This window comes from Sardina pilchardus, chromosome 3, assembly GCF_963854185.1.
Source record: "Sardina pilchardus chromosome 3, fSarPil1.1, whole genome shotgun sequence".
NCBI classification, from domain to species: domain Eukaryota; kingdom Metazoa; phylum Chordata; class Actinopteri; order Clupeiformes; family Clupeidae; genus Sardina; species Sardina pilchardus.
Genome location: NC_084996.1, coordinates 32,421,461 through 32,440,836, shown reverse-complemented (window position 1 = coordinate 32,440,836; position 19,376 = coordinate 32,421,461). Strand labels below are relative to the sequence as shown.

The following is a 19,376-nucleotide window of genomic DNA, read 5'->3' as shown; positions in this document are numbered from 1 at the left end:
GTGGGCGGAAGTAACGACCGGGCTCTGGCGAAACATGGCAAGAAATAATGAAATGACAGACAGAGCTTCGTTTGATTCATCCTGGGGGGGGGGTGTCAGTGTTGAGGGTAGGGAGAGCTAGATCTATGGGGGGGGGGGGGAGTCAGTGTTGAGGGTAGGGAGAGCTAGATCTGCTGTCCATGTGGAGAGGCCCTTCAACTGCCGCTGGGGGAAAAACCCCAGCGAGAGAGAGAGAGAGGGAAACGAGAGAGGATGAGATAAGTGATGAGGGTGAAGAGGAAGAGAAGAGCAGAAGGAGGAAGAAGAGGAAGAGAGGCAGGAGGTGCAGAGGGGGAGAAGCCAGCAGGTGGAGGCTGAGTGTGCTGGATGTCAGTGTGCGACGATGGCTGGCTCTCTCTCTATCTGTGTGTGAGAGTGTGTGTGTGTGTGTGTGTGTGTGTGCTGCGTATGTGTGGGCGAGTTGTGGCATGTGTAGGATTGCACTGCCGTCTCTCAAGCTGAGATTAATGGAGCTGCGAATAACGCAGACGTGCCGGACAAGCTTCCCCACTACACACACACACACACATGAACACACACACGCACATGCACACGCAGACACACACACACACACACACACACACACACACACACACACACACACACACACACACACACACTCACACACCCGACCCCCACGTCCAGTCCCCTCCTCCCCTTCTCCACCTCGGGAGGCTCCGGCCACTGAATTAACCTGTCTGTCACGATTAATCAGCCCCACTCCTGTTCCCCGTGGCAGTCCATCTCACATCTGCTAATACCTAGGGGCACCGCGGGGACCGTTGGCGTGGCCCCTCCTGACAAATCGCTGGCAGGAGACCCCACCCTTCACGCCCCCTCCCTGTCACTCCGCATGCCCTCCCTGACCCCCCCCCGCACACGTGCACCTGCGAACGGCCAGAGTCTGGGGCGCATGTGGCCCGAGGCCTCAGATTAGCCGCTAGCTCGCTGTCACGCTGCCCTCCCCTGGGACGATGTAAACATGTAAGCACTACTAAAGAGGACAAACAGGGGAGACACTGTAGGGGGGGACATGACCACCACCACCCCCCTCCCTCATCAGTCCATATGGGTTGGGGGATGAGGCTGTATTTACATTTGCATTCATTTTAGGCACTTCTATCCAAAGTACAACCGTAAGCCGATGGGGATAGATTATTCACTCACTCTGCTTCAGCATGAGGCCCTTCTGTTGAGGATGGGGGCAAGGTGCTGCACTGCTGTATAAGCACGCGTCAGGGGGAGACTATATGATGGCATGTATCCAGATGGCATGTGGCCAGAGCCAAGCCAAGCTAGCCACTCTCTCTGAGGGTGCAGCACACCGTCATTTAGGGGATCCTCAACCAGTGGCTTTGGTGTCCGTCATAACTTCTCTCTCTCTATCTCTCTCTTTCTCTCTGTGTGTGTGTGTGTGTGTGTGTGTGTGTGTGTGAGCAGATGTCATGTAAGAACAACCACTATAGTAATATTGGCTTTTTGCACACAATCACAATCACAAGCGCGCGCACGCACGCACGCACGCACGCACGCACGCACGCACGCACGCACGCACGCACGCACGCACGCACACACGCACACACGCACACACGCACACACGCACACACACACACACACACACACACACACACACACACACACACACACACACACACACACACACACGCTCCTGTGATCGAACTGGATTCTGTATAGGAACTGTCACATGCAAATGACATGACACACATGACATGTCACTTGAGCACAACATTCTATAGGAGCGTTGACTCAGAAAATACAGCAGTCAAAGGACCAATGTCATACTCAGGCTGCTCTGTCAGGCAAACAATACTATCACAACTCAGATCATGCTACGGCTCAGATACAGAACCAAAGAGGGAATCCCAGAGAAATGTCAGAATCGAAGCTGTTTCAAGCAACCATTACACCAACAGTGCTATTGAGCCATACTTCTCTCGGTCTCTCTCTTTTTCTCTGACTCTCTCTCTCTCTCTCTCTCACACACACACACACACACACACACACACACACATCCATCCGCTTTCATCTATTCTGTTCTGTTGTTTATCTTTTCTTTCTTTCACACCTACTCACAAGCACCAGAGGCGGTGGTCAAAGCATATTCTTATCTTTGTTAAGTATTAAAGTGTTTTTACTCTAACTCCTCACCTAGCAACCTGACTGGGTTTCCATTAGCTTCAATAATGGAATACCTGCCTCAATTGCAAATCACCAGGTGAATAATCAAAAACAAGATGAGTATATACAACACAGTTTTCACTGTGACACCAAACTGTAACCAACCACATTTCATATGGGTACATTTACATAATGTCAAATGGCACTGGGTTAAGAATGTCCTCAGCTTTTCATGTTGTACAGTGGCCTAGCTTGTGCTAACTTAATATTACTCCATTAACATAACATGCAAGACTCGTTTGACACAAGCGTATCGGTGATATAAAATCTGTTTGTTTCGAATTTGATCCTGTTCCTGGTAAACAGATACACGCGGATTTAGTCTCCATCACTCAGTTGAGACATGTAGACTACAGGCACCACCAACCACCACCCATACTCATTTCCAATAGCCTACCTGTTGCTACACAGTGCTGACTAAAAGATTCAACAGTTGTCTTGTCTCCAGACGCGCCATTAAACAGCTCAAAACAAATTGCATAACATCACACTCACTAACATTTCTGTTGCCATAGTTGCATTTTTTTCCATGAAAGCGAGTTCTTGCGTAAAGAACACTGATGTGGCATAGAGGGAACAACTACCTTGTCATCAGCATTTTTCTGAAAAGACTAAGTTCACAGGTTACTGGATTCTTACCTGTCGTCCGCTTGCCAGTCTCCCAGCAACAGGTCTCGGAACCGGTACCGTGGAGGTAGCGGCAGAACCTCTTTTTCGAGCTCCACCATACTCCTCAACGAAGGATGCGATTTTACGAAACTGGGGTGGGAATTGAAGGTGCAGTCCTCTTGGTGGAAAGCTATCAATTGTTCTCTGCTTTATTTAGATATAAAATACATATCTTTGATGCGAAGCTAGTATTTTTTGTCGTCACTGAAAAGCACAAAAAAATAAATCACTGCACCAACGTGTAGTGGATTTTCCGTGGCAGGCGCAGCGGGTGCGCAACTGGTTGCCTCCTCCAGCTCAAACTGCCTTCTAAACCATCACTGACAGGAAAACCATTACCCTAAACAATCACTCGTTCCGTTCCTTGATCCGAGTGGTTCCTGTGAAATATGACGAGGAGCCACATTCAAAATGATGGCACTGGAATGCATAATTGGCACGCTAGTCTAAATATGCAGTTACATCCGTGCGCACTGAACACGTTCGTATATTAGTCAATAGAATAAAGATGTAATTAATTTCAGGAGGGTTAGAAATTCGCTTTTAACGCCACGGTAGTTCTTGCCATTTACGCAGGGGCTATATTTGATTAGGTGTGTGTGGGCTACAGAAGCAGCGTGTTATCCCTGACTTTGTGGAACAAGCTATACGGTGAACACCAGACATTCACACATATTTTCAGACAACTGTGCTCTCCTCCCAGCTGTGTGTGTGACGTGAGAAGTGCATCTGTGATGATTACAGACAGATCAAAGGAGTGCTCCTTCAGTCACCATCATGTAATTGCTGCAGCGCAACACACAGAAACAGTAGATATTTGCCATTTTAATCCAGTTAAAATTGCTGTTAGCTTCCAAATATAACAGGTTAATGTATTTGCCCAAATCATGCATTCGAGTAGCCCATCATGCTATTGAGTGGGAGTGCATCATTGCAAATGCCTACCTAGCTATATTGACTTGTTGCGTTATATTTATCTCATTCGAATGCAATTAAAAACAACTTTTAGAGTTTTGTGAACGACTATTGCGCCGTAAAAACTTTTTTTCGGGTGCACCCTTCCTGAGAAAAGCTCGTGTTCTTGTGTGATATGCCCCCTTGTGGAAAACCGTAAGGGGAAATATGGACAAATTGATCCGAATTTTCATGCATCCTATACATAATCTTGTTGAGAAACTGTTTCATAATCTTGCTGACAAACAGAAAACAAAGTGCCCTGAATACAAGAACACGTTTTTAGCAGAGCTACAGTAAGCTTAATGTTATTCAATCAATTGAAACAAGTTCAGTTTAGAAAGAACATGAAACTAAATTACATTAAACATTAAAGTCTATTGTTTACAGTGCAAGTTAATAAAATGTTAAGCGAAACAGTATCCTTTAAGGAACATAATACAATCTTGAAACACTTTGAATACTTTAAAAGACAAATCCTTTACAGTATGAAGAATAGTTTCAGCAGAAGGTTTGGTCCTACACAGACCTGGCCATATGAACCAACAAGACTGAGACCAGAAAATCTCTGAGCGGTACAAGCCTATTTCGTTTTGTTTAAGCGGCACCCCCAATACCAAACACAACGATAAAAAGAACTCTAAATGGACATTAAAGATTTTATTTGCTGAATATAAAAGAGGCAATGTGGTTAAAAAAAAGGTCTGTTAGCTCTGTTTGAAAATTCCTTAATCTTAATTCATTTTTTTTGCCCCAGAAATATTTGAGCATGATACTGATGAAAGAACTTCTGTCTCAAGAAATGTCTTTTGAAGATTGTACCCCACAAACAAAACTGAACTGAGAAGAAAAGTAAATAAAAAAAATGGAAAAATAAAATGGAGAGTAAAAAGGCAAAAAACGAGACATGTTTGGAATTGTTTGAAAAGTAAATAAAAACTGTAAAAAGGAGGGAAAGTAAAAAGCAAAGTGGGTTCAAAACGAGAAATGTTTGGAATTGTTTCAAAAGTCCTGTGCAATAAAAAAGGAGGTCCATTTCTCTTCAATGTCACTAGAAGACAACAGCTGCTGGGCAGCCTGCAAAGGTTAGTCCAGGGTGATGTTTACTGAAGCAAGTGCCTCCACTGCCCACCTGGGGTACTGGTCTGACGTAGGGAACATTCTCTTCATGAAGGACTTGATAAACTCGGGGAACCTGCTCTCAATAATACTCTGACGAATTGATCGCATCAGGGTAAGCTGGAGAAAGACAAGAAAGTTACATTACAATCACACGCACATGTACAGTATAGCATATTCACTTACAGACAGTGGGTACAAATACTGCATGAGATGTTTTTAAATAGGACAAACATACAGTACCTGGTAAGAAATGTTGTGGACAGTTATATGGTGCATCCCTGCTGTATCGCATTTGATCAGGGCATGAAGGTAGGCTCGCGTGTGACTGGTTTAAACACAAAACTATTTTACACACTTGACCAAGTGGATCACTCCATTAATACTTCGGCACAAAGTAAGTGAAATTATGTACTCATTCCATTCATGTCCGTCATCAAAGTAAAACAACTCAGTTTGACTCATCAAGTTCTTTGTGGCTAATATCACAATATCAGTGGAAACATGACAAGACATCACAAATTCAGACAAATCACCATACCTTCTACAGGTGGGACAATGGCAGTCTGGATCTATGGGCTGGAAGTCTTTAGCAAACTGCTTTGTTTTCAGCTGTAGAGATCCCCAGGGAACCAACGCTGAGCCAAACCTCTACATACCACAGAGGAAAAACTGCATCACAATAGATCAAGTCATCCCCACATCACATTCATCAGAGGAATAAGATATGATGAAATCTGTGTTTAGTCTGATGTTTACCGCTGTGCGAGTGGGAAAGACGCAGTCGAACATGTCACAACCGAGAGCCACACACACCACCAGGTCAACTGCATATCTGTCAACATGCCAAGCACACATGACTCACAACAATCAGGGCCGTCAAAAATCAGAAAGAGAAAAAGAAGACAAACAACAAAAGATACAAATTCTTAAATAGAAAAAAATGGAGCGTATAAGAGGGTCATACCCGACACCCATCAGGTAACGGGGTTTACAGCGGGGCAAGTGGTCTGTGCTGAGGGTCACCATTTTCCAGAAATCATCCTTTTCCTCTCCTCCACTCAAGCCCCCGATGGCGAAACCAGGGATGTCTCGTTTTGTCATCTCTGTCAAAAACACATTCATGTTAGATTTATTCTTTAAAACACCGAATTCAATGCAGTGTTAGATTTTTGGTCAGTGCTGGTACTGAACTGAACGCAGTACTGAATGATCTTCATGTTGCCACTGCACTGTATTCTACCAGAGCAGCCACAGGATTGTAGTGGAAATAGCTGATTCTAATATCTCAGTTTAACAAGGAGGACTTAATTATAACATACTGTAACTAAATAAAACTTAGTTCACTTGCATGAATAACACACACAGCATCACGCCAAAGTAATAACAGACATGTGTTTGTATCCTGTATCTTACCCTCTAAGCATGCTTTGCGTAACTGGGGATTTAGACCCCCCTGTATGATGGCAAAGAGATTTTGCCGGTCAGGGTTCTTGTTGGCGGCTATGCAGCGGTCCAGCCAGCGGATCGAGCGATGCATGGCCTCCTCCACCCGAGGCCCTGTAACAGTGCTGCTGACCACATCATCCAGCTGCATCATTATGTCAGACCCTGGTGAAAACACATTGCATTCACTGTATCATTTACAAAACATTATATCATAAAATGATAAAAGATCACAAAGAGTTTTTGAAAGTACAGAGGAGCTCACCAAGACTGTTCTGTATGGCGATTGACTCCTCTGGAGTGAGAAGGATTTCCTTGCCATCATATGGGGACCGAAACTTCACTCCCTCTTCTGTGACTTCCGACAGCTCAACCAGAGACACCATTTGAAACCCCCCACTGTCCTACTTCCAAATAAAGGTTAGGTGGTATGAAATACCATTATGGAGATTAGGGTTTCTCTCTGCACACCATTGGTAGGCTAATAAAGTTTTCTGCCAGAACAGTGCAACTTTAAATAGGCTACACAATTAATTCAACTCACCGTCAAAAGATTTCTTTTCCAGTTCATGAAACCATGAAGGCCATTTGTTTTGTCAAATAACCGAGGACCCTGTAAATCAAATAACACCTTTAATAAAGAGTCAGTGAGGCAAAGAGTCAATGCATGGTGCATCCATAGATTATAGAGTTTAGGTTAAGTAGGTGCATGCACATCCCACCTCACTGGGGCCAGGTGCAGGACACAAAAAGAAGAAGACCCTGGTGGGTCGAAACGTTGCATGTGGTTTTAATAAACCTTGTCGGTTTTGGAGTCTCCAGTGTGCGGACATCTACTTTCTTTTAGCACTGCACCCATAGATTACACATCTGTTATCTGTGCTTTCTATCTCGTTTCAGGTCCCTAGAGTGCAAGAGTTGATCTTGCTGTGATGCCACCACCATACTTGTGCAATGACAGAGTAGCCCACTTTTCAAACTGAACAGAAGATGTACAGGGACAGGGAAAACATTGTACATGGTTAAATTACATACCGGTCTTGTACCCAAATGATACGTATTGCCGAGGCATATTTGACAGTTGAGGTCCTCAAGTTGATCCACAGTGATTCCCTTGAGTGTTCCTTGAGTGCCAACTGGCATGAACACCGGTGTATTCACTAAACAGTGTGGCAAAGTGAGATCGCAAACTCTAGCTTTGGTCACAGGACATTCAGCAACGATTCGCAGGGCAAGAGGTGCCAAAGCCGTAGCCTTCTTCGAACACATTTCATTTGTTTCAATTGTTTTAACACATTCACTTACAAATGGTTCATCTGATCTACAGGGCGCTGCCATTTTGGATGGGGTATGACGTCCACGTGAGTCGTAACAGGAAATTATAAAGTACGGATTTTTTATTCATTTATTTATTTATTTTAACATAAAAAAATCCACAGCAATCAGCCAGTGTCTGCTTTTGAAAATTATCCGAATGAACAGTTAAACAGACTAAGAAAGGTAGAAAACGCCCGAATTGCAACAATAAGGACAACTGTCCATCGAAATCACAGGCGGCGATGTCTGTTTTCATTAATTTGTATACATTTTATTTTCTCGAGACGTTTTTAGATTCCGCTTGGGCTATCTCATCCAAACAATCCGACTTGCGAAAAACGTACTCGCAACTCTCCCTCCCATTCAGGCGGATATCTAGACACCTTAGCATTGGGGACCCGGACCAGACGGTCTGTGTTGATGTCTGAGTTCGATGACAAATTGAGCTCTCAAAATAAGTTATTTTGTTGGCTAGATTGTAACGGTAACGTGTTGTAGTTCACAAATAGTTACACGTAGTTGTATGCGATATGGTATGCAACTGTTGAATTGCCTTTTGAAGCCAGGGTTACGTTAACATTATAAGTGAACACATACAGTAACCCGAGCACCTCTGTAGTGTGCTAACAGGCTTGCTAGCTTTGCGGAAACCAAACGAATCTAACGTAGTGAAACCATGGGGAACCGGGGGATGGAGGAATTGATCCCCCTGATCAATCAACTTCAGGATGCTTTCAGTTCAATTGGACAGAGCTGTAACTTGGACTTGCCCCAGATAGCTGTGGTCGGTGGACAAAGCGCTGGAAAAAGCTCTGTTTTGGAAAACTTCGTTGGAAGGTTAGTAGTTCACTGTAGCTTGCTATCTAGGAAGCTAACGTCCGTAGCCAGCTAATGCTAGCTTGCTAGGTAACTAGTTATTTGTAGTTTTATACAAACCAAATTTGTGTTTTTGTCAGGGTCCATCGGAATAGTTATTTCGTTTTCATGGGCTTTCAAAATTGTATCAAGGAACTAGTGAGATTTTATCGCACACTGAATCTGCTGGTGTGTTCGCCCAGACTCATTGAAATGGAAGGTCTGTTAGAGACAACCTAGATGTAGAGAGAATGTGAAATTTGTTTGGCAGGCAACTTCTGTTTTGAACAATGTTTGGTTTATTTATATATTTACTATAAGAAACACAGAAAACATAAGGACATGGTTTGTAACGTAGCATTTTAATGCGCGATAAAGTTTTTTGGGGAAAGACGAAAATAGAAACGCTGCCGTGCAGACCTTATGTGATGGTTGGAGAATGACAGCGGCGACTCTTACCACTTTGCTAACACTCGGCTGTCTTTGCAGATTACATAATGTAACTTCTGTTAGTGGCCAAACCGTCATCATATGCATGATGTTGCAGGTTTTATTTGTCACTATAGTTGTCTACCACCTGTCACAACATTGTTGCAACATACCTTCGGAAATAACCATTTATGTTCAAGGCTATGTATGTGAGTTTCAAGTGACACTTGTGTAACAAGTGGAAGCACTTCGTGCATAGGAAGCGTAATGCTGTTGAGGCCTTTACAGTGTACTAGATCTATATATTTTTGGCATTACACCTCATGCAACAGTGACTGGGTTACATTTAAAGTGAACTGGATTGTTATTTGGTTGTGTTTATGCACCGATAGTAAGCCACTCCCGGGTTAGCTGATGATGATACACTGAGCGCACAAGTAAACTCAGGTGTGGGGTTGTTTAGACTATTTATAATCTGCAGACACGCCTAGATGAGCCAGCAGCCCTGGGTCGTCTTCCCGGTGTCCTCATTTTGAAAGGGAATGAAAAGCTGAAAGAGGAAGACTGCATGCAACATATTGTTGCCTCTAGGCACTTCTGCAGATCAGACTTCCTGCGAGCAGTTCTTTTCCTGTCCAGTAGTTTTTTGTTGTTGCGAATAATGCAAAGTGAGTTTCAAGTCCAAATCGTTATTTTATTTTACAGTTCATTGTGATTCACAGCTTTCAGGTTTAGTCCCATGTAGGGCTTCTGGGCGTGCTAGTTTGAATATCATCCTTTGAAAATTGTAAACGTGTTTAAAACCTGTTGACACCTGATACTTTGGCCCTCAAAATTTGTATGATGAAATTATACGGCCAGCAAGTAGGTGGTGTTTATTCTACATGACAATTGTGAATGGAGAGGTATGACGTTGTCCAATATTAAAATGTCATGCTGTCATGCTTTTGGAACAATAATGTGTAGCTGGATGTTTACTAATTGACCTCTGTAAATGTTACATCCTTATTAGTAGCTTATTTATTTAGTGTGATTTAATTCATTTGTGCCTTTTACAGAGCCTTGAAAGTTTACGCAGTGTATTGATGCAGATTTTGTAAAAACAAAAACAACACACACACAAATCAGTAGATATTTTGCATGGAAATCTGCCAACTGTCAGATGTCATAATAGTGTTTGTTTCTCGGGGGTTTGTCCTTTGTGTCAATTAAATAAGAATACTGCTGAGAGGCTGAAGGGCCATCTTCTCCACTCATGCTGGTTTACCCATTCAGAACAACAACGAATCTCCTGAGTGTAGCATTTTCCGGCATCCGCCTCTCCCCTCCTCTCACCTCCCTCACTTCCCTGTCCTTGTTCTTTTTATGGTTCCCATTTAGGCACAGGAACACAGAAATCCATTGTCAACACACTCACATATAAGCTCACATGTAAAGTGCAAAGTCCTCCCTCATGCCAGTCCAGTACATAGCCTAGTAAGTTGTATGGGGCGACATGAAGGAAAGGCTGAAAGGCTGACCTCACTCGGGAGTAGAGCAGGACTGAGGTCACTCACTGCAGACTGTCTGTGTTGTTGCACGATGTTGGTCTCAGCCACTACAGTCTACTTCCTGTCTGTAAAAGTCCAATATAGAAGTGTCAGTGTAGGCCACGGAAGTTCACACTCTGGAGGTTTGTTGTGAATTGCATGTGAAAGATTGTGCAAATGACTGCATGCAGCTTTTGTCACCTTTCATCTCTGTAAATGTGAAGTCTCTCACACCTCAGCTGCTGTTTTCATCACAAAGTCAAAAATGGAATGCCTGGAATTGTTTTCACTCCGTGTTATGGTTCTTTTCTCAGGTTAATGATCTTCCACCACCGCTCCACATGTACCCTGCATGTGGGTGTATCCCCATTGGTGGGATGGTGAGGGTGGGTGGGTCTTGTGCAGTGGGTCCCTAGACTCGCAGCGCTCCTCCCCACAGTTGGGTGGTGTGACCGTTGATAGGAGACCTTTCAAAGAAGCAGGAAAAACTGGCAGCACCTGTTTTTGTCCCAGTTCTCCCCCCCCCCCCTCTCTCTCTGTATTTCTCTCTCTCTCTCCTCTCTGAGTCTTGTTTGAACCCAGTGTGATGTCATCTCACAGTGGCAGCCACGGATTTCATGTTAAATATTTAAACAGCCAGGTGAAAGGGAATGTTTCCTTCCTTCTCTCAAAAGAGAGGCTTTTCCTCGACCGCTTTCTTTTGTCAAAAGTATAAGTGGGTTTGCTGTCGTTAGTGAGGTCATTCTCAGCCAGGCAAGTCGCCCACGCTCACAGAGCGCTTATGTGCTACATAGTTATTTGTGTGCGGCGGATTGATTGAGTTTGCCTGATGCGGAGCGCTATGCCCAGGGTATGATTGAGTTTGCACTGGGTGGCTGTTATTCTCTGGAGCTGTAAAAAGAGAGGTTGTCCTGCTACTGCAGAGCACATGTCTCAGGAGTTAATGTAATTGTAGAGAAGTTAGTTCGGGGTGGGTGTGAACACTGAGGAGTCATCCGATTAGAATGAAAATAAAGAAGGTCCAGACAGCCAGTTTCTTCAGGGAGTTGTATTAAATAGTGGTCAGTACAAGGCACTTAAATTGTCTAGGAATATGTGTGTGGTTCTGCAATTTAAACACACAGAAAATAATCCACATTAGCATTATATGTAATGTCTCTTATAAAACCTCTCTATTAATCAAGTTCTACCGTGTACAAGCGCCCTCGTGAGGCCAGAAAAGACGGTATTATACCATGCCTATAGAACGTGATTCACACGTGTACTCAAGCTGACCAACATACAACGATACATCTATTAACTTGTACTTAACTTAACCATATCAATTCACATTTACAATCATGACATGGTACTATTTCCATACAAGGAAAGACATACACACATGTACAATAACAAAATAGTGTTCAAACGAACTTAGCAATTTAGCATGTATAATTCACATAACCAAAAAGGCTAAGCGAATTTATAAACGGTTTCATGCAGCTTCATTAAACTAAATCACCACCGTCATTACAGGCAGGAAACAAGGATACATTACAGGCATGAAACAAAGATACAGTATGAATACAAAGGGTTACTTACTTAATAATGGACGCACACAAATATACAACAATCACCGAGTCTGCCACTCCATCACTAAACTCGCGGGGCTTAACTGAAAGGGAACGTAACTACTTGGTCACATGACCACTTCTAATACCATATATGGCCTTTTTAACAATGCCGCCCCCAAATTTGCCATGTAAATTTGCCTACAACAAAAAAGGACATAACACTCTAATCTGACCTGTAGGGAATAAAGGTTAATCAGTCTTATTATCCTCAGGCAGGGCGGGCAACCGAATCAGTCTAGAAACAGGCCTAGTGTAGGCCCGGTCCTTCACTTGAACCGTCGCAGATCTGATCCTCCCATCAGCTCCTGCAGTAGTATGGCTCACCACACCCACTGGCCACAGGGCCCGAGGGAGGTGCTGGTCGACGATCATTGCCACCGCTCCGGCCTGGAGGTTGTCTGTGTCTTTGGTCCATTTGCTTCTGGGCTGAAGACTAGGTAGGTACCTTCTGATAAAATGTGACCAAAAATGGTCCGCCAAGACTTGGCTGTGGCGCCAGCGTTTGCTTGTTAGCATTTCGGAGGCGGGGTAGACCACTTGGGGTAGCGAGGAGTCCGGCCGCCCCATCAGAAGGCAGTTTGGGGTAACTGGATCGACATCTGCCACATCCGCTGACACATAACCCAGCGGTTTCGAATTCAGAATACCTTCTATTTCTGTAAGGACTGTCCTTAGCACTTCCTCTGTGACGGACTGACCACCAAGTGTTGTATGGAGGGCGGCTTTCAGAGATCTTATCTCTCGCTCCCAGGTGCCTCCGAAATGAGGGGCTCCAGGCGGGTTGAACCGGAACTTGATTTGCTGCTTAGCAAGCAAGGACTGCAGGGTTGGTTGTAGGGCGGCAAACGCCTCCTTCAACTCTCTCTGGCCACTCTTGAAGTTCGTCCCCTGGTCAGATAACAGCTCACAGGGGGTCCCTCTCCGTGAAACGAACCGGCGGAGTGACATCAGGAATGAGTCAGTGTCAATGCTATTCAACAGATCTAGGTAGACTCCTCTTGTAGTCATACATTTAAATATTATGCCCCATCTTTTCTCACTACGACGACCCACACGGATGTTATATGGGCCGAAGCAGTCAACACCAGTAGAGTGGAAGGCTGGCTTGAATAACCGTAGGCAGGAAGGGGGCAAATCAGCCATCCTTGGAACCTCTGGTTTCCCACGCCACATCTGACACTTAACACAGTGGTGCTGATGTCGCTTCACAGCCTCCCGACCTCTCAATACCCAATATTTGCGCCTCAGCTCTGCGAAGACTCTTTCCGCCCCAGGGTGGCATAGCTCATCATCATAGCGCTTTATAAGAAGAGTAGTCAGGGGATGTTTGGGGTCTAGTACTACAGGGTGTACTACTTCGTGATCCAGTGCCTCTCCTCGACGCAGGCGACCACCAACCCTCAGGAGCCCATCAGTATCTAGTTCGGGTGACAAGGTGAGGAGTCTGCTTGTAGATGGCACTGGTTTCCCGGCAGAAAGAGCTTTGACCTCCTCTGCAAAGGTAGCTGACTGAGCATCTCTCAGGAGGCTGATCTCAGCACCTTTATAGGTCTCCGCTGGAGGATCTCCCAGCTGTGAGGCCGCCCCATGAAGGTCCTGCGCTCTGGCCTGAACAAGATCATGGAAGGTCTGGAAATGCGAGGTGTCAGGCACACTGTGATCTGCCACGATGTGCACACAGAACACCTGCTTTCTTTCCTCCTCATCACTACTGTTAGATGTAATATGGGGGGATACTGGCCAGGTGTCGGGATGCTGCAACAAGAAGGCTGGGCCTTGACTCCAGCGTGATGGCTCTGACAGCTGAAGGAGGGTTTTACCACGGGTCAGATCATCAGCTGGATTAAAGTCGGTGGGAACATAGCGCCACATCTGAAGGTCTGTGAGCTCCTGGATTTCAGCGATCCGTGTGCCGACGAAGACTTTATATCGACACGAATCCGATGTAATCCAGGTTAGCACAGTGATTGAATCGGTCCACATATACACCTGACGTATGTCCAATGTGAGCTCTCGTCTGAGCGTTCTGGCCAGCTGAGCTCCTGTGAGGGCTGCACAGAGCTCAAGTCTAGGCATGGACTGCTGTCTTTTCGGTGACACTCTAGAGCGGGCCGCTAGGAAGGCCACCTGAACTTGTCCTGAAGCATCCTCTGTACGAAGGTAGCCTACCGACCCATAGGCCCGCTCGGAGGCGTCGCAGAATATGTGGATATCTCTCCAGGTTGAGGGGGAATCCATAGCAGTTGTGACATAACATCTAGGAATGGAGATCCTTTCCATGTACTTCAACTCGCTTTCCCATGTTTGCCACGCTTGCAGGATGTCAGCTGGCAGCAGAGGATCATCCCAATCTCTAGGTTTCTCCCAGAGCTTCTGGACAAGAATCTTTGCTCTGGTAGTGTATGGGATGATATAACCCAGTGGGTCATATTGGCTAGCCAGGATACGGTAAATGACCCTCATAGTCGGTGCCTGACTCTCCACCCGACGACAGTTGTAGGTCAAGGTGTCTTTCTGACACTGCCATCTTAAGCCCAGAGTTGACTCCTTGGCATCTGATTGCTGGTGGGAAAGCCAGAGTTCTGTGTTGGCTGAACGGTCTGCGGCAGGGAGATGACTGATGACCCGTGGATCATTACTGGCCCACTGTCGCAAAGAGAAGCCTCCCTCTGCCAGTAGCAATCTGAGTTTGTCAGCCAACCTCTTGGCCTCCTCCATTGTGGCACAGCTCTGCAGCCAGTTGTCCACGTAAAAGTGGTGCTCCACTGCATTGCGAACATCCTCCTGTGAGTCACTGTGGTCAATGACATGCTTTTGAAGGGCAAATGTTGCACAACACGGGCTGCACGTGGTGCCAAACGGAAGGACGTTCCACTGGTAGATGGTCACAGGGGCTTCACGGACTGCATCTCGCCACAGGAACCGGAGGAGGGGTTTGTCTTCGGGCAACAGGCGTACCTGGTGGAACATCCCCTTGATGTCACTGGCAAAGGCAACCGTGTGCTCTCTGAAGCGAAGCAACACACCAAGGAGACTTGCACCAAGAGTAGGCCCTGCCAACAAACATTCATTGAGGTTGCTACCTTGATACTGGAAGGAGCAGTTAAAAACTACCCGATGTTTCTCATTGTGGCAGACCAAGTGATGTGGTATGTACCAGGACTCGGGGGACTGGTCCACCAGGTCGGCTGGTAATCTGGTGACGTAGCCGGACTCCTCCAGCTTACGGATCTCTTCATTAAACACCTTAGCCAGCTCTGGGTCCTTATTCAGGCGCTTCTCAGTCCCTCGTAACTGTGGCAGGACTGCTTGAGGGGGAGCCTTTAATTGCGTAGAGGACACTTTCCTCAGCAGCGGTGTTGCATATCTGAATATACCATCAACATTCACTCTAACTGTCCTGGACTGCAACATTGCTACTGCCTCTTGATCACTTCTGGAACGGGTTACCTCTTTCTCACTCCTATAAGGCAATATGTCCAGTTGCCACAGCTTCTCAATGTGCTCACGCAGCTCTACAGAGGGTGGCCTCATCTCTGTGAACAAGCACTGTTGAGGGAACAAGCAGTGTTGGAGCAGTTTTGTGGGTCCTTGGAGTGTCCAGCCCAGCTTGGTCTTAATGGCAGCTGGTCCCCCTGGTGGTCCTAACCGTACTGGTTCTAATGGTGTGAGCAAGTGGGGGTAGTCTGATCCTATCAACAGCAGTGGCTGGACATTGTCAAGGGGCTGGAGTGGGAGGTCTCGCAGGTGATGGTACTTATTGCAGAGCTTGGATACTGGATGGCTGTGACTGGCAAGCCCTAGCTGTTCAGCTGTAAAGGCATCCGTTATCTTAAACTTCCTCTCAGGTTGTGAGGCAGGTGAAAGAGTGAAGGTGACATTCGCTCCTGCTATGACCTGTGCATCATTCTTCACCGTCCTGATTGAGAGGTCCTCTGGCTGTCCCACTAAGCCTAGTTGTTTAACCGCATCATGCAGCAGTATGGTCCTTTCGGATCCATCGTCCAGGATGGCATAAGTGGTTAACGTGCATGGGCCATTATACAGGAGTACTTTGACTACCTTTAACAGAACACTACTACTGTGACCTGGCCTGTCTAGGTAGAGGGTTCCTGTAGATGGCTTTGCCACTGCTAGTGGTTTCTCACCTTCACACGGAGGTCTGGCGTTGACATCGTGAAGCACAGACAGGTGTTTACCTTTGCAGGTTTGACAAGTAACCTTCAGACGGCACTTAGCTGCCTGGTGTTTACGACCGCATCTCCAACACCTGTAATTGGCCTTAATCCAGGCTGTCTTCTGATCGCTCGCTAGCACCTGGAAAGTACTGCACTGGTTGAGATAATGGTCGTTCTCACAATAGGGGCAGTACTTCCTCGCTGAATCAGGGGGCTTTGCAGTGGGTTCAGGTAGTGCATTAGTGGACGGTGGTGGACTTGGAGGGGACTGGGCTCCCGTTAAAACTGTGGTGGTGTGTACCGCCGACTTTCTAGCCTTCTTATCGTTCCCCTTTCTGGATGCCTCACTACTGTCTGCACGGCCTGTCTTGATCTCTGTACCCTGTACGTCCAGTTCGAATTCAAGCCAATCACTAAAGTCCAACAAGGTAGGCACAGGTTGTCTCTTCGGATGGATATGCCTCTTGAAATTGCTGCGCAAATCATGCGGTAATTTAGATAGGAGCCTGGCAACATGAGAACCACAATGGAGTTCAATTGCTCCCTCATCACCCATCTGGGCCAGCATTCCCACCAAGGCGCGTACTCTCAATGCGAATCTGCGGAATGATGTGAGGTCTCCAGTGCGGATATCTGGCCCATCCATCACCTCAGCTATCCTCCTCAGTGACAACTTATGGGGCTGACCGTAGTGCTCTATCAGTGAGCGCATCGTGTCACTATAAGGGTGGAGTGAGTGGCAGTATGAGTCAGCTATTAGCAAAGCATCCTCAAATTTCAAGTGGTCCACCAGAATCTGATACTTAAAACGCTCCGTGGCATCTTCGGGTAGTAGATTCTCTAGGGCCAGCTTCAGTCTTGTAAAAAGACGGGGATCATCACTGGTAAACTGTGGTATGGATGGCTTAGGGCCTCTGTATGATCTCTCTGTCTTGGGTGGAGAAGGCGAGCGAGAATGGCTACTGGTGCTGGAGGGTGGAGAACGTGGCTGGTGCTGTGGGTTATGTGTCATGCTGTACTGGACAGGCCTAGATGGACGTTCACCGTAATAGCCAGACCTTTCCTCCCGCTGGCGGGGTGGAGGCGGATGTTGAGTTTGAGGGCGTGAAGCATGTAGGTTCAGGCGTTCCATACCATCTCTGAGACACTCAAAATCATTTGGTTCTGCTGGCTGATTAACTGGAGGGGGTGCTGGTGAACCTTGGTACCACAGGGAATGGGCAGGATGTTGATACATCGGTGGCTGCTGGTGATGTACATGGAGTGGGCTGTAGACTGGCGAGCGTGGCCTGTGGGCAGGTGCATTATGACTTACTGGATGGGAAGACGAGCTCTGATGTGCCGCTTGAGGTGTGAATGAAAGCTGCTGGCGCGGTGACACATCCTTAAGTTTGTCTGTCAGAGCCTTCACTGCCTCCATAAGAATCCGGTTCTGGTCACTAAGTGCTCGGATCGTGCTATTTGCGTCTACACCTGAACGAGCAGGTGCAAATACTAAAGGATTATGCACAGTACCTTCGGTGGCGCTGCCAGCTCCTCCTCTGGGCGTCTGTGTAGTGGACTGGCCCTGCGTTGTCCCGTGCTCCGTATCATAAGCATCATCTGCTTCCTCTGGCAAACGATCACTGAACTGACGAAGATTACTGAAGTGACGACGATGAGCGGCGTATTCCACTTCAAAGTCGTCCAGGTGAGCCGGTGGGCGGATGGTGCGCTGGCGGGGCAACGACTCATGGTCAAGCTGGTCTTGGCCTTCCATCATCTTATTGTCTCAGTATTCACCTTCCCGGGTTTCGGCACCAAAAATTGTAGAGAAGTTAGTTCGGGGTGGGTGTGAACACTGAGGAGTCATCCGATTAGAATGAAAATAAAGAAGGTCCAGACAGCCAGTTTCTTCAGGGAGTTGTATTAAATAGTGGTCAGTACAAGGCACTTAAATTGTCTAGGAATATGTGTGTGGTTCTGCAATTTAAACACACAGAAAATAATCCACATTAGCATTATATGTAATGTCTCTTATAAAACCTCTCTATTAATCAAGTTCTACCGTGTACAAGCGCCCTCGTGAGGCCAGAAAAGACGGTATTATACCATGCCTATAGAACGTGATTCACACGTGTACTCAAGCTGACCAACATACAACGATACATCTATTAACTTGTACTTAACTTAACCATATCAATTCACATTTACAATCATGACATGGTACTATTTCCATACAAGGAAAGACATACACACATGTACAATAACAAAATAGTGTTCAAACGAACTTAGCAATTTAGCATGTATAATTCACATAACCAAAAAGGCTAAGCGAATTTATAAACGGTTTCATGCAGCTTCATTAAACTAAATCACCACCGTCATTACAGGCAGGAAACAAGGATACATTACAGGCATGAAACAAAGATACAGTATGAATACAAAGGGTTACTTACTTAATAATGGACGCACACAAATATACAACAATCACCGAGTCTGCCACTCCATCACTAAACTCGCGGGGCTTAACTGAAAGGGAACGTAACTACTTGGTCACATGACCACTTCTAATACCATATATGGCCTTTTTAACAGTAATAGAATCGTGACTCAGCAACAAGGCATTGCATCTGCACCCCAAATGGGTGTGGCTACTGTGTGTGTGTGTGTGTGTGTGTGTATGTGTCAGTGAGAGAGAGAGAGAGAGAAAGAGAAACAGAGGTGGAGAGTGTGAGTAAGCAAGTAGGAGAAGGAGGGAGATAAATAGCGATAGCTCACACCCTGCCCTGAACTCACCCATACAGAGTGAGCACTAAAACGTTGATTAGCAATCTCTATTTAATCATGAACAAAATGGCCAGATAAACAATGGCCTGTTTGTATTGTTTTTTTCCCCTCTCGAGCCCTCTGCGTGTCCTTTCATTGTCCTACGCCTGTGTTCAAACAGCCGCGCTCTAAAGGACAAAAAGTTACCCCATTTCATTTTTGCGCAATGGTGGCGGGGGAGTTGGGGGCATTTAATGTCATTAGCATACATGCTTCTAGCA

General features: G+C 46.0%; 4 protein-coding genes across 7 annotated transcripts in view; 1 reads left to right on the top strand and 3 right to left on the bottom strand.

Moving 5' to 3' along the window:
• Positions 1–2,966, bottom strand: part of kcnt2b (potassium sodium-activated channel subfamily T member 2b) — a 68,401-nt gene extending 65,435 nt beyond the window's left edge. The window contains 1 exon segment of the mRNA XM_062531005.1: positions 2,878–2,966. Coding sequence (XP_062386989.1) covers positions 2,878–2,966 — 89 coding nt within the window.
• Positions 2,967–3,877: 911 nt separating this feature from the next.
• On the bottom strand, positions 3,878–7,837 carry qtrt1 (queuine tRNA-ribosyltransferase 1). The gene is made up of 9 exons (XM_062532911.1): positions 7,462–7,837; positions 6,971–7,039; positions 6,692–6,830; positions 6,397–6,591; positions 5,948–6,086; positions 5,740–5,815; positions 5,522–5,631; positions 5,224–5,308; positions 3,878–5,100 (listed from the first exon to the last, which is right to left on the bottom strand). The coding sequence occupies exons 1-9, from the start codon at positions 7,762–7,764 to the stop codon at positions 4,948–4,950; spliced, it is 1,269 nt and encodes a 422-aa protein (XP_062388895.1). The 5' UTR covers positions 7,765–7,837; the 3' UTR covers positions 3,878–4,947.
• Positions 7,838–8,118: 281 nt separating this feature from the next.
• The window catches only part of dnm2a (dynamin 2a), a 45,449-nt gene continuing 34,191 nt past the window's right edge, over positions 8,119–19,376 (top strand). For all 4 annotated transcript variants that reach the window (XM_062532910.1, XM_062532909.1, XM_062532907.1 and 1 more), the window contains exon 1: positions 8,119–8,580. In XM_062532910.1, the coding sequence (XP_062388894.1) occupies positions 8,420–8,580 (161 nt within the window). In that variant the 5' untranslated portion in view covers positions 8,119–8,419. The remainder of the gene's footprint in view (positions 8,581–19,376) is intronic.
• LOC134077599 (uncharacterized) lies at positions 12,359–18,822 on the bottom strand. Its single transcript, XM_062533302.1, has 2 exons — positions 18,786–18,822; positions 12,359–18,309 (listed from the first exon to the last, which is right to left on the bottom strand). The coding sequence occupies exon 2, from the start codon at positions 18,107–18,109 to the stop codon at positions 12,359–12,361; it is 5,751 nt and encodes a 1,916-aa protein (XP_062389286.1). The 5' UTR covers positions 18,110–18,309; positions 18,786–18,822.